Source organism: Erythranthe guttata, chromosome 6 (assembly GCF_056151865.1).
Source record: "Erythranthe guttata isolate IM_541 chromosome 6, IM_541, whole genome shotgun sequence".
Classification (NCBI taxonomy): Eukaryota; Viridiplantae; Streptophyta; class Magnoliopsida; order Lamiales; family Phrymaceae; genus Erythranthe; species Erythranthe guttata.
The window spans coordinates 3644000-3658669 of record NC_142538.1 but is presented as its reverse complement, the minus strand read 5'-3'; the positions used below and the strand labels follow the sequence as shown (position 1 = coordinate 3658669).

General features: G+C 35.9%; 3 protein-coding genes across 3 annotated transcripts; all 3 read left to right on the top strand.

Annotated features, from left to right (window-relative positions):
• Positions 1 to 3095: 3095 nt before the first annotated feature.
• Positions 3096 to 3940, top strand: LOC105977480 (uncharacterized). The gene has a single exon (XM_013002784.2). The coding sequence runs from the start codon at positions 3263 to 3265 to the stop codon at positions 3815 to 3817; it is 555 nt and encodes a 184-aa protein (XP_012858238.2). The 5' UTR covers positions 3096 to 3262; the 3' UTR covers positions 3818 to 3940.
• Positions 3941 to 6459: 2519 nt separating this feature from the next.
• On the top strand, positions 6460 to 10507 carry LOC105977796 (succinate--CoA ligase [ADP-forming] subunit alpha-2, mitochondrial). The gene is made up of 7 exons (XM_013003177.2): positions 6460 to 6902; positions 7171 to 7380; positions 8193 to 8363; positions 8800 to 8923; positions 9585 to 9646; positions 9874 to 9955; positions 10101 to 10507. Exons 1-7 carry the CDS (start codon positions 6696 to 6698, stop codon positions 10235 to 10237), a joined length of 993 nt encoding a protein of 330 aa, XP_012858631.2. The 5' UTR covers positions 6460 to 6695; the 3' UTR covers positions 10238 to 10507.
• A 1386-nt stretch (positions 10508 to 11893) lies between these two features.
• On the top strand, positions 11894 to 14556 carry LOC105977617 (heat shock cognate 70 kDa protein 2). Its single transcript, XM_013002942.2, has 2 exons — positions 11894 to 12359; positions 12671 to 14556. The coding sequence occupies exons 1-2, from the start codon at positions 12146 to 12148 to the stop codon at positions 14410 to 14412; spliced, it is 1956 nt and encodes a 651-aa protein (XP_012858396.2). The 5' UTR covers positions 11894 to 12145; the 3' UTR covers positions 14413 to 14556.
• Positions 14557 to 14670: the final 114 nt, after the last annotated feature.

The following is a 14670-nucleotide window of genomic DNA, read 5'->3' as shown; positions in this document are numbered from 1 at the left end:
GATTTATTATGATTGCTTCAATCAATGATCATTCGTAATTTAATCACGGAAATTGATCTCAAATCTCACCCTTCAACGGTTGATACGGACCAAATTGTCTTCATGGGGTTTCCTAATCATTTATTGGGCCGTAAATTGAGTTTTCACTTGTATTTGGCCCAAAATCATATCTGGCCCAAGAAGAGTAGTTAGGGCAAGTGTGCTTACTTCTTGCCCATCAAGTATCCTCACCTATAAATAGGGAGTTATTCTCAACTTATCACTTCTATGCTCTCTCTTACATATCACACTTGATTATCTTTCGATAAAAAACTGACTTGATCGTCGGAGCTTCTACGCCGGGAAACCCCTCCCGGCGTTGCAGGTACCCCTCCGGCGAAACCCCCGACGAACTATCATCCAGAATATCTTCCAAAGATCACACGTCATCGTCTCGACCATTTCCGAGCAAATCAACGGTCATGATATCGGTTCACTGTGCGCCCTGCTCTCCCACGTATTCCCGCCCATAAGGGAAGCTTTGGTGCAAGTTCTTTAATCAACTTTGGTTATTCTCGACTTCGTTCGAGTAAGCTTCTTCGTCCTTCGAGACGAGGTTTTAGCCCATGTTTTTTTATGTTTATCCATTGGGCTTTTAGCCCATTATGCCGAGAAGATGGGGTAGGACACACTGCCACATTGACCCGATATATATATATATATATATATATATATATATATATATATATATATATATATATATATATATATATATATATATATATATATATATATATATATATATATATATATATATGACCAATGAATTTGATTTACTGTGTCGTTATGTGATGATGCTAGAGACATATCACCTTAGAGAGTTGAGATAGGATGAGCATAGCAGAGTGGATCACTCGCTCACGAGTTTGATGATCTTGAGATACCTGCGATCATAGAACACGTGAACTAGGTCGGGGGTTGATCCGGCGAAAACCCCTCTGACGCTCAAGTCAGACGTGCGGATAGTGGAAATAGTCCAGATAATACAGTTGGTAGTATTACTCATTTAATAGGACGTACCTTAAGAATTGAGTTCAAATATTTATTTATACCTTATTGATTGGGCTGAAGTTTAATTAGTTGAGATTGTCGGACTCGTGGTCCAGTATGTAAATGAATTATAGGCACATTAAGTTGGTCCAATTAGATATATCATTATGCAATTACAATTTTAATTACTTGGTCAATTATATACTTTTTTCAAATCTTGATTAAATAATATAACAAGTTATAATCTATTAAAGTTTATGTACTGTTTACAAGTCATCAATTTTGTATTATAAAACTAATAGTAATATCATCACAAAGAGCAGTTACAAGATATTACAAATATATATTTTACGAGATTAAATTATGAGCGGATCAGCCGATATTTAATATAAATCGGATTCAACTATTTTTTCGACATGTGGCACTCTTAAGTCTTAACTCTTAATAAATAAATCACGCTATTATAATTAGGATTAGATGGGTTATGAGTTATGCTGGGGTTTTTCTATTTTTTTTATTTTCCAATTATTAGAATGCTAACTATATTTTTATTTAAATAACTATACACGTGTCAATCATTCTATGGCATCCAATTTTCGTACTAAAACAGACTATCCGGTCTAAATTTGCACCCATATTTTACTAATTAGTGAAGCAATATTATGGCGTACACGCTTACGTATTACTATTTTCATGGTCCAATAAGCAACAGTTAAGAAGGAATGAAATGTATTACATACCAAACTTATTAGACTTTAATTAAATTTATTTAACTTATGTTCTATTATACATGTATATATTCCACGGTCTTATCTCGTAACCTAGCTACATTTTTCTTTAGAGTTGACATATTATTATTAATCTTTATTATATTTTCAATTTGGTTGATGACTCGTACATTACTCACAAACTCATACTTGATATAGTTGAAACTTGATATATATACCACTAATAAACATATACTAATACAACTCTCTTAGTCTCTAATTTACACCAACTTTATTTTTACTTTGAATATACGCCAACTTATTTATTCTACTCTACGTACAAAATTAGAGCCATTCAGAGCATGTTTGCTAAGCTTATAAGTTGTCAAAAAATCTTATAATAAGACGTTTAAGAGCTTATAAGCTAGTAAAAAATGTTTGTTATTTTTTTTTTCGAAAAGATCTTACTTAGAAAAGAAAAAAGTTGTTGAGAAGCTTTTAAGCTGTTGTTGAAAAAATACACCAACCCCACCTTTTTTAAATATGATGTTATTTTTTTTATTTACTAAAACATTTATAGCATAATATTACATTTAGCAAACTTATAAACTTCATATTCAAACATCTGAAAATTTAATCTTTAAAATAAAATATAAAAACTTATCAGCTCCTAAAATATTTTGTATAAGAACTTATAAATATTTTAAATAAGTTCGTCCAAACATGCCTTTATATTGACGAGATTTCTAATTTGTAACGCGTATTTGTGACGTAGATTTTAAATTATTTATTTCTAACTTGAGAAAACCAAATAAAGTCAAATGGATAAAATGGTAAGTAATAATAATGTGTTCAGTACGGAAGTAAAGAAATGAAATATAATACTTTAATTTGGAAAGGTGGTGTGGTGTGGTGTGTATGCATGGAAGAATTCTAGAAGAAAGAAGATTCTAGGCTACTGCAGTACATTTCCATGGCTCGCCACTCGCGACTCACTTACTCGTTCGCATACTCTTCCCAATTAAGTATTAACCCCACGCGCTCATGCTTACGCGTTGCATGATGTTCTTTTTCACACTTCATTTGTTCCTTAATTACATCTTTTTTTTTATTATTAGTTTCTTTAATCCTCTACATTTATACTAATTAAATAGTAATATGTATTTTCACATTCGAATCCCTTTTTTATGTAAATATTAAAAAGAAAATCATATATAATTAGCATATTATCAGTTCCAAACTTAAAATTCTGGCTTCGTCGACGATGCGATGTAATAATTTACATTAATTAATTAATTTGATTTACTTCTCAAGCAAGAAAGTTTGCCAATTTAATTTGCTAATTCCGATTGATCATTTTCCCTCACTGCGAAAAGTCAACATTCACATCAAGTCAAATCTCCAACTGCCAAAAAAAAAAGTTTATATATACATCCAATCCCTTCACTCTTTCTCTCTCATTAACAAACATTTATTAAACACCAAAAAAAAAAAAATCTAGCTAGATTGTTTTCACACGCGCCATAATGATGATGATGATGAAGAGACAAAGAGAAGAATCCGATGTCGACGACATAACAAACCTGGCTAATTCTCTCATCCTACTCTCCGGCGGCGGCGGCGCCGCCGCCGCAGGAGGAGGATATTCCAGCCGTGTGTTCGAGTGCAAAACGTGCAACAGGCAGTTTCCGTCGTTCCAAGCGCTGGGCGGCCACCGCGCCAGCCATAAGAAGCCGAAGCTGACGGACGGCGCCGCCGCCGGAGACGATCACCACCGGTCTCCGCCGAAGCAGAAGACGCACGAGTGCTCAATCTGCGGACTGGAATTCGCGATCGGGCAAGCCCTAGGCGGCCACATGCGGCGGCACAGATCTGCAACCACCGCTAATAACGATCATCATCAGAAGCAGCGGCCGTCTCCGCCGCCGCCGCCGCCTTCGTTGTTCCTGTCGTCGTCTTCGCCTCCGATCGTGAAGAAATCAAACAGCCGGAGAGTTTTGTGCATGGATCTGAACTTGACTCCTTCGGAAAACAAGTTTCTCTTCGGCAACGTTGCTCCTGCTGTTAATTGCTTTTTCTGATTTATTTATTTTTAATTTTTAGTAGATATCGCCGGATTTATTTATTCATTTATAATTATCTCTACTGTAAATGATTTTTTTTAATTAATATATACTATACATCTCATATTTAGTTCATCAAAATAATTTGTTATTATTTGACTTCATAATTCAAGTTGCATGAATATTTATGGCACATAAGCACAAAATATTTCACACCAACAGTATAATTAATCCAACTATATCGTCTGGTCGATGCTATATTCGGTCAAATATATCGGTTAAGATCGATCTAATTACATAGTACATATATGTATAGATAATAATCCACTTTAATTATTCGCATCCACCGGTATGTTTGTATACTTGTGTGTAAATTTACGATGTGTAACTATTTAGTACATATTTGATCGAGTGTAACATATCCGAGTTATAATTAGATGAAGAACACGAGGGTACACATTACGCTTTGTTTCACGAACCGGTAATTTAACTTGAGACATTGCCACACGGAGAGGGTAAAATGTCTGAGTCTTAAACATGCGAGATAAGTACATGTAGATTAAGTTGGGAATTGATCCGGCAAAATCTCTCTAACGCTCAAGTCAGGCGGATAGTCAATTGCTAAATCGAACAAGTTTATAAATAGGATCTCAGCGGAAGCTTAGACAATGAGTTAGATCATAGATGGTCTTTATCAAAAAAATTTGCAATTATAATTTAGATTAGAGGACTTTAGACTTTAGAACATTAAACTAGATGGGATTAACCCATTAGTTTAAATTTGTCCATGAACTTGCCCAAATTGGATAATAATTAATGGGCATATTTTTTTATTTTATTTTTGAGTAAATTTAAGTCCATTACAAGGAGATTAACGAGCATTTCGATCGACTCATATAATAATAATAATAATAATAATAATAATAATAATAATAATAATAATAATAATAATAATAATAATAATAATAATAATAATAATAATAATAATAATAATAATAATAATGGCTAATTATGGCTACCCCTGAGGTATGACCAAATTACGAAAAAAACCCTCTTGTTTGGGTAATTATAGTTACCCCTCATTTTAAATATTTTTACATAAAATTTATGTAATTCAGTTATTTGCCAAACCAAATCGTATATTCAGTTCGGTAAACGGTATGAAATTTTGGCGTACCGAAATTTCAGTTCGGTTTTACCAATTTAACAACCCTAAATTTACTTGTGAATAGGTATTTTCTATGCTGCACGGACACTTCTAGAAGGTGAAGAGTCCCTGTATCCGATACCTGGACACTCGGACACTTCCGGACACTTCTCGGACACCCGTGTCGGGCCGTGTCGTAATTTCGCTAAAAGTAGGACACCCGTATCGGGCAGTGTCCACAATTTTAAGAAAGTTGGGACACTTTTATTACGTTGTAAGAGAGAGCCCTAATAAAAAAAATGCGCATTTTCTTTTCTCTGTAATACACATTTCCTCTGTTTTCTTTGTGAGTCCACCCAAAACCCCAAAAGTCTAGCATGCGACGGCGATCAAGAACACGAGCAACAAGGGCGAGTGGTTCTCTTATGCGATGACGACTTATACATATTTTTTACAATTTATAAATGTACCCCTATATTTTTATTATTTATAAATATACCCCTATATTTTTTATATTTACGCGTATCCCCCACGTGTCCGTATCCTAGTTTTTTAGAAATGCCGTATCACCGTGTCCGTATCCGCGTATCGCCGTGTCCACGTATCCGTGTCCGTGCACCATAGGGTATTTTCGTAAGATAATACATAGTTGATTGGTGACTGTAATTACCTAAACAGGAGGGGTGTTTTCGTAATTTGATCATAACTTTGAGGTGGCCGTAATTTGCCCTAATAAATATTTGTAACATATTATATGTACAGTTTTCAATAAGTATTATCCGATTGTTGAATTGAAATAATTGAAACACTGTAACCCATGAAAGTCATGCTTTGGCAGTCAATAGTCCGTTAAGGCCCAAAACAAGTTGCGGCACATATACAACACTAAAATTATGTTAGGTAACCAAATTTACGACGAATAATTCATGTGTTCATACTTTTGGAAAATCATATAAAAATTATAATAGCAAAGATGTGCAATTGACTCTAAAACAAGTGTGAATTCTTTAAATAAAAGACTTGGGCATTGATAATTATTAACAAATGAGATACACATATGTTTACTTTTTATCAAAATCTCTGTCAAATTTTTATTTGTTAACAATTATGCGACGAGTCTTTTCGGTATGCTTGTTGTGACTGACATACTCCTGATTCATGTTTATGATCGGAGTGGGATCTTTTATTTTTTCTTCTATAATAAAACTACGAATTACGACCAACAAAATATTAGGGACTCTATTTTAAGAAGAAAAGTCCGAATTTTTTAAGTTATATTCGGACTGGATTTGAAGTTATCTTGCCATTTATGATAATATTTTCATAATTTTTTAGTTTATTATTTCACTTTTAACAAGACTTCACAAATTTAATTGTAAGTTGTTTTTTTCATTAAACAATATGATAGTGAACTTATGAAAATTGATTATTTAATTAGTATATTATAATAAATTTATGAAAATTCCCATTTTTAATCTATTTTACATAGATGAGTAAATAAATCGATAATTAAAATTCTCTTTAATTTATATAAAAAATAGTTATTCGAATTTATTTATTTAATTTTAATTACCTATGAGTTCAGTGATTCGGTCTTCAATTGCACATTCCTCTCCCACCAAGGGCACTTTCCTCCACCCACACTCAGCCCGTCCGCCGCCGCTCAAACCCCGGCAATCCGGTCTTCGTTGTCGGAAGAATTGATCGATCCCTCAATTACACCAAGCAATCCATCACTGAATCGAATCGATGTCTCGGCAAGCCACGAGAGTGATCCACAGCTTGTCGTCGCGGCTGTTTTGCCCTAAGCAGCTCCAGCAACACCGCAATTTTGCATCGCCGCCGCCTCCTCCCGCCGTCTTCGTGGACAAGAACACCCGCGTCATTTGCCAAGGCATCACCGGAAAGAATGGCACCTTCCACACCGAGCAGGCCATCGAGTACGGCACCAAAATGGTATTTCATCCTTCATTACTGTTCTTTTATTTATTTATTTATTTATTTTAATTTGTTTATGTACATCTGTTCTGATCTTTTGTTGTATCCAGTAATGCTGTCGATTTAGTACTTTGTTATATTTTCCTTTGTTGGAAAAATAATTGAAATTTAGGGTAGCCTCCAAGTAATGGAATCCTGATTTGTTATTGATGTAGGATGAAGGTTCGTAATCTAATTTTGCTGTGTTATCGTCATATATCGATAATGTTTGCGTATATATGTATAGGTTGGAGGGGTTACCCCCAAAAAGGGTGGAACGGAGCACTTGGGACTCCCTGTTTTCAACTCTGTAGCAGAAGCCAAGGCTGAAACCAAGGCTAATGCAACAGTGATTTACGTTCCTCCACCTTTTGCCGCTAAGGCCATTATGGAAGCGATCGAGGCTGAACTAGATTTGGCTGTTTGCATCACCGAAGGAATACCACAGCATGACATGGTAAGTACTTACCCTCTGCAGTTTTGCGTACCATTATGGAACAAATATAAATAGATAGAACGACTCTGCAGCGAATTCCAGCTCTTAAAGTTCGATTATTAAGGATCTTTTATGGCGCCGCATGAATTGTATACAAAACATGATTGTCACATATATGTTGATCATTGTTTTGTTGAAGTGCATGAATGTTTTTATTAGTTGTTTTATGAGATCGAGGGGGGGATTCTGACTTGTTATATAAGTGCACGTGTTCAGAAATAACTTGTAATACAAGATTATGTAGGTAATAGATGGATTCCACTAATATTCAAAATTCAAAGGTCGGGGCAGGGTCCAAGGTCCTAGAGTTTGTAATTTACTATAGCAGTAATATCCGAAATTACAAAATATTCTCATGGATATGCGTACGAAATGCTTTGTATTATATATGCATATATTAATGTATGTTACATTTTTCTGAAATTTTGTTTGCTTTGTTTTGATACCAGGCAGCTGAGCAATATTTTACATGTATTATTTTTATCCTAAGTCAGCAAAAGTTTGTTAATGTTTACGGCTTACATTTTCTTTGAATAGGCTACTTATTTTATCTTCATATATGTTACTGTGATACAGGCTGCATATATACATATTCTTGGCTATTTTTTCACATTGTTTAATGATGTCATACATTCTGTTCAACAGTCTCATAAAGTCATAGGTTAACATCCTGCATTATCGTTCGTAAGCCGAATTCATGGGCATTGAAATTGGCCCGTTGATTTTTGTTTTCACGTTCTTGTGCTTTAAGACTTCTGTTCCCTTCCTTGCAGATTCGCGTGAAGTCTGCTCTTAACCAGCAGTCAAAGACTCGCCTAATTGGTCCAAATTGTCCTGGCATTATCAAGCCTGGAGAATGCAAAATTGGAATTATGCCTGGATATATTCACAAACCAGGACGTATTGGAATTGTTTCACGATCGGGTACATTGACTTATGAAGCGGTGAGATTCATATGCTCTCGGACTATGTAAAATGTTGAAACATCAATTATTCAACCAAGTTGTTTTAACATCGAAGCCCCCCTCCTAAGAAAATAGACTTTTTGGGTTATTATATATTTCAATTTTTTTTACATCTCTTGCCTCTTTTTTATGAAACCCAACCGTGTTCCTGCATGATATAATAAAATGCTGATCCTTCGTTGCTGCTCTGTAATCTTCATAAAATAATCCATGCATCTTTATTTCTTGAACATATTGGTGTGCGTTTTTCGTTTAAGGTGTTTTTGGTAATTAGTAGGGCAATGAACATGTATTGTGTGTTTGGCAGAATAAAAAAATTCCGTTAGACATAAGAATCCGGTGGGGTTGTCTATTTGATTATCGAACATATTTCATTGAAACTCTATCAATGATTGTGTTCATTATGCATTTCTAGGTTTTCCAAACAACAGCTGTTGGCCTTGGGCAGTCAACTTGTGTGGGCATTGGTGGGGATCCTTTCAATGGAACAAATTTTGTCGACTGCTTACAGAAATTTCTTGTAGATCCTCAGACAGAAGGTGAAGAATTTGTTTTGGTGTTCTTTTTCGTTATCTCCTTTTCATTTTCAATTGCCGTATGACATTCACGATACAGGCATGCACATCCATGACAAATCTCTATCTTTTTTAATTGTTCTGAGTGAATTGCCTTAAATATTCAAGAAACACAATTTAAGCATGAGTTTGAACTCTTAAGTCCGTTAAATGCAGGAATACATGAATCGGTATGTGAATACACACCAAGACATCTCAGAATGCAAACTATATTATGTGAATCATCAAAGAAATTGAAATGATAATTGCAAAGATGAAGTTCCACTAAATAATAATAATAGCGATAATAACATCGAGGCAGTCCCATGCTCTGTTGTATATATTGATCAGTTTTTATCTGTGCTTCATTCTATGAAATTGTTACGGGTGCATCACTATTCTCTTTTGTGCTTTCGCAGATGCCATTACTTTTTCCACATAATGTTAACGAACCCATGTAATTGTTTGCACCCATTTTAACTTATCACTACATTTATTTTTATTTTAGGCCTTTCTCCCTCTCAATCTTGTTTTTTGTATTGACCACGTGTAAAACCGTATCCAAATGCACAGGCCAATGTAGTTAACTCAAACTGATATCCTTTGAAAGACTATTGGTTTATTCATTTGCATTTGCCATTTGCAGGTATCATTCTTATTGGTGAGATAGGTGGTACAGCAGAGGAGGATGCTGCTGCCCTTATAAAGGTTAGCGATTCTCTATGTTATTACATGATTTTCATAAAAGCTACAACATGCCCTAACTTGATAGTTGTGTCGTCATTTATTAATTATTACCTTCACAATCACATAGCACATGCTTATGCTTCAATATTTTGTTGTAGAAGTAGTTGTGGGATTTTCAAATTTTTTTACGCTGATATATATAGTACTGAAATTTTGAATTAAGCTGCTCTATTTGTTCCACGACGCAGGAAAGTGGGACTGATAAGCCTGTAGTTGCTTTCATTGCCGGACTCACTGCTCCCCCTGGTCGAAGAATGGGTCACGCAGGAGGTACTGTTTGCAAGAAACTCATATCTATTTATTTCACTTGTGATTCGTTACTCCAACTTACTAAAAATGGCTACTTATCGATGTAAATTTCAATATTCCTCTAGTTACGATTTATAGTTTAGATTGACGTGTTGAAATTTTGCAGCCATTGTATCGGGAGGTAAGGGTACTGCACAAGACAAAATTAAGACCCTGAGAGAAGCTGGAGTTACTGTGGTTGAATCGCCTGCCAAGATAGGCATTGCAATGCTTGAAGTCTTCAAACAGAGAGGTCTTGTCTGAACCACCGAGTTCAATTTACGAGTTTTTTTTTTCTTTTTCGAGAATTGACTAATTTTCTTGTTTTTCGCCCGAGCCTTGTTAGGCCACATAATTATTACACTATATTTCTCCAAGAATTTGCCAGAGAATAACATGGCTGAGAATTTTTTTTCAATGAAGTTGAGAAAAAGCTTTTCTTGTGGCTCCTTTAAGCTGAACATGTAATTCTTTCGTTACAAATAATCTGTTTACGAGTATTATGGATAACGGAATTTGCACCGTGGGTGTGAGTGAGCAAGTGCTTGGGTTATGTTTGTTTTGATTCTCCGGAAATAAAATTGCCTTCGTTAGGAATTTTATTTGTTCTCGATAAATTAATAACTTTGTTTAAATAATATATTTTTTTGGGTCTAGACTCAAGCCAACATACTAAAATACTATTTTGATTAATTAATAGAATTTAGCTAGTCTTATTTAATTTATAGAGATTTAAGTGTACGAGCTTCGGTTATGAATCAATTGTGATCGTAAAGATTTGTGCTCTTCAATTTAACATCTTAATTCTAACTACCTATCGGATGCATTATTTCGAGAGAAAAAAAAAAGTAATTTAATTTAATCATCAATACACGAAAGTAATTATTTCTTGTAATGCCAGTTCGTTTCAGAAAAAGGAAAAAAACCCTTGCCAAGTGGTATTTTATAATTTTGTAAGATTTAAAGAAATATACTATTTTGCCCCTATTTTTGAAATATTTAAAAATATATAAATATTATGGTGATTACGAATTAAGAATATTTATTTTGGAGGACGATAAATTACCACCTAAGAAACTTTACTACCAAAATTAGGAAAAGGAAAAAAATAAAGGGAGCAAATTGAAAAACCTGATAACCAATAGAATACGTATACATGGCAAATAATCTTCGACAATAAATATAATAATAAATACGGTAAGTAGTAGAAAGGGTTAAATACAAAAACACCCCTGTACTATGGACTTTGTATGATTTACCCCCTGTACTACACATAAATACAAAACCCCCTTACATTGCATTTTTTCTAGAATATGACGAAAATACCCCTATTCAAGCATATATATATATATATATTTGGAGCCATTTTCCACTATATATTTTACCATTTTCAATTAATTTTACGTTAAAAATTTTGGTATTTATACTTTTTTCTCCAAAACATCTAATTGCTTACATTTTTTTATTTTCTAAATAAAACATTTAATTTTTGTGATTTTGAGTTTTTTTTTCTCTTAAATGTCTCCCGGTAGTTCAAACATCCTACGATTACAAACATCTTTACAATCCGATTATTGTTGAGGATTTGAACTACCGGAAGACATTTAAGGAAAAAATGAAGAAATTCAAAATAACAAAAATAAAAGGTTTTATTCAGAAAATTTTAAAAAAATCTAAGTAATTAAATGTTTTGAAGGAAAAAATAAAAAAATAAAAATTTTCCAAGAAAAATTCACCGAAAATGTTAAAAGATATAGTAGAAAATGGCTCAAACAAACCCTTATATTTATAGGTTTAGCAGGAGTATTTTCGTCAGATTTTGGAAAAAATATAATAGCAGGGGGGTTTTTGTATTTATGTGTAGTATAGGGGGTAAATGATACAAAATCCATAGTACAGGGGTGTTTTTGTATTTAACCCTAATAGAAATAAATTTCCTATTAGTAGTTTGAACATAGGAGGAGAAAAGAAGTCTCTGGAAGAAACCAGAAAAGGAAAAGGAAGAAACACGAATACTCTGGACCCATCCACTGCATACTATATATCCACCTCCTCCGTTGCCCTAATTCTCCATCATACATTCAAGTTTCACACAATTCAGAATTCAGCAAATCACAGAAAAGCCTTTTTTTTTTTTTTTCTCTCTCTAAATTTCTGTCGAATTTTGAATCAATGGCGGGAAAGGGCGAAGGTCCGGCAATTGGGATAGATTTGGGAACCACCTACTCGTGTGTGGGAGTTTGGCAGCACGACCGTGTCGAGATTATAGCCAACGATCAAGGAAACCGAACCACGCCGTCCTACGTGGCATTCACCGACAGCGAGCGGCTCATCGGAGATGCCGCCAAAAACCAGGTCGCCATGAACCCGGTCAACACCGTCTTCGGTGAGTTTTTGCTTTTATTTAATTGCTTATTTATGCGTTTGGGGATTATTGTTTGTTCAGATTTTGCTTATGGAGTAGTATTAAGGTTTTTTTCCATGCTCTAAATAATATATGAATTGTTTGCTTCTAGAGTAATTTTGATTTAGAAACGATAAATTGGTTAGATCTTATATTGATTCTACAGCTGATGATGTTGGATATGTTTTCGAGTCTGATTTTTTGTTAATTACAAGCTGTGGCATAATTAAAAAAAAAAAAAAAGTGCTTTTCACATGTATAATTACTTACTAGTGTTTGATTTGCCGATGCAGATGCTAAGAGGCTGATTGGCCGGAGAGTTAGTGACCCATCGGTGCAGGCGGACATGAAGTTGTGGCCGTTTAAGGTTATTCCCGGCCCCGCCGAGAAGCCAATGATTGTTGTTAGCTACAAAGGAGAAGAGAAACAGTTTGCTGCTGAAGAAATTTCATCCATGGTACTCATAAAAATGAGGGAAATCGCCGAGGCGTATCTCGGTAAATCAGTAAAGAACGCAGTCGTCACTGTGCCTGCTTATTTCAACGATTCTCAAAGGCAGGCCACAAAGGATGCCGGTGTGATCGCCGGGCTTAATGTATTGAGGATAATTAACGAGCCCACTGCTGCCGCGATTGCGTATGGTTTGGACAAGAAAGCCACCAGCGCCGGCGAGAAGAATGTGCTTATTTTCGATCTCGGTGGCGGTACTTTCGATGTGTCTCTTCTGACAATCGAAGAGGGAATCTTCGAGGTGAAGGCTACTGCGGGCGACACTCATCTCGGGGGAGAGGATTTCGATAACAGAATGGTGAACCATTTTGTGCAGGAGTTCAAGAGGAAGAACAAAAAGGATATTGGTGGGAATCCAAGAGCTCTTAGAAGATTGAGAACTGCTTGCGAAAGGGCGAAGAGGACCCTTTCGTCGACTGCCCAGACGACAATCGAGATCGATTCTTTGTTCGAGGGTATCGATTTCTATACCACCATTACCCGTGCAAGATTCGAAGAGCTGAACATGGATTTGTTTAGGAAGTGCATGGAGCCGGTTGAGAAGTGTTTGAGGGATTCGAAAATGGACAAGAGCAGTGTTGATGATGTGGTCCTTGTTGGCGGTTCGACTAGGATTCCGAAGGTGCAGCAGCTGTTGCAGGACTTCTTCAATGGCAAAGAGCTCTGCAAGAGCATCAACCCCGACGAAGCAGTTGCTTACGGTGCTGCTGTACAGGCGGCAATTCTGAGCGGTGAAGGCAATGAGAAGGTGCAGGACCTTCTTCTTTTGGATGTCACTCCTTTGTCTCTTGGTCTCGAGACAGCTGGAGGTGTGATGACTGTGTTGATTCCGAGGAACACAACAATCCCTACGAAGAAGGAGCAGGTTTTCTCGACGTATTCGGACAATCAGCCTGGAGTTTTGATCCAGGTTTACGAAGGTGAAAGAACGAGGACAAGAGACAACAATTTGCTAGGGAAATTCGAGCTTTCGGGCATTCCACCGGCTCCAAGGGGTGTTCCTCAAATCACGGTCTGCTTCGACCTCGATGCAAACGGTATCCTAAATGTGTCGGCCGAGGACAAAACCACCGGCCAGAAGAACAAAATTACAATCACGAATGACAAGGGCCGTTTGTCAAAGGAAGAAATCGAAAAGATGGTTCAAGAAGCCGAGAAGTACAAGTCCGAGGATGAGGAGCACAAGAAGAAGGTTGAAGCAAAGAACGCGCTCGAGAACTACGCATACAACATGAGGAACACGATCAAAGACGAGAAGATTGCGTCAAAGCTTGGGGCGGATGATAAGAAGAAAGTGGAGGATGCGATCGAGGGAGCTATTCAATGGTTGGATGCTAATCAGCTCGGTGAGGCTGATGAATTTGAGGATAAGATGAAGGAGCTCGAGGGCATTTGCAACCCGATTATTGCCAAGATGTATCAGGGTGCCGGCGGTGCTGACATGGCTGGCGGCATGGACGATGATGGCCCGTCGGCTGGCGGCAGCAGCGGCGGTGCAGGCCCCAAGATTGAAGAAGTTGATTAAGAATGCAGTCTTTTGGAGATGTAGCAAGGGTGTTGGTTTTTTTGATTTTATTTCTGTTTTCAGCGTTTCTTTTTTTTTCTTTTTTCTTTTTGTTTTAGTTTAAATTAAATGGTTAAAATGGATGGAAGTTTTGTTGAGCATTAATCATATTATGTCTAAGTAGTAACTTCTTTTTAGCACTGATCAGAAATTTTACTTTGTGAATTAAACATTCAAGTTAATTTTGACTGCATAAATCAAGATTTTAAAAAAGCGTTG

What these genes read in the sequence shown, in the direction of transcription:
- LOC105977480 (XM_013002784.2), top strand. Translation starts at nt 3,263, where the DNA reads ATGATGATGATGATGAAGAGACAAAGAGAAGAATCCGATGTCGACGAC.
- LOC105977796 (XM_013003177.2), top strand. Translation starts at nt 6,696, where the DNA reads ATGTCTCGGCAAGCCACGAGAGTGATCCACAGCTTGTCGTCGCGGCTG. An exon ending in GAATACCACAGCATGACATG is followed by an intron (nt 7,381 to 8,192) that starts GTAAGTACTTAC and finishes CCTTCCTTGCAG; the next exon opens with ATTCGCGTGAAGTCTGCTCT. An exon ending in ATGCTGCTGCCCTTATAAAG is followed by an intron (nt 9,647 to 9,873) that starts GTTAGCGATTCT and finishes TCCACGACGCAG; the next exon opens with GAAAGTGGGACTGATAAGCC.
- LOC105977617 (XM_013002942.2), top strand. Translation starts at nt 12,146, where the DNA reads ATGGCGGGAAAGGGCGAAGGTCCGGCAATTGGGATAGATTTGGGAACC. An exon ending in CCCGGTCAACACCGTCTTCG is followed by an intron (nt 12,360 to 12,670) that starts GTGAGTTTTTGC and finishes TTGCCGATGCAG; the next exon opens with ATGCTAAGAGGCTGATTGGC.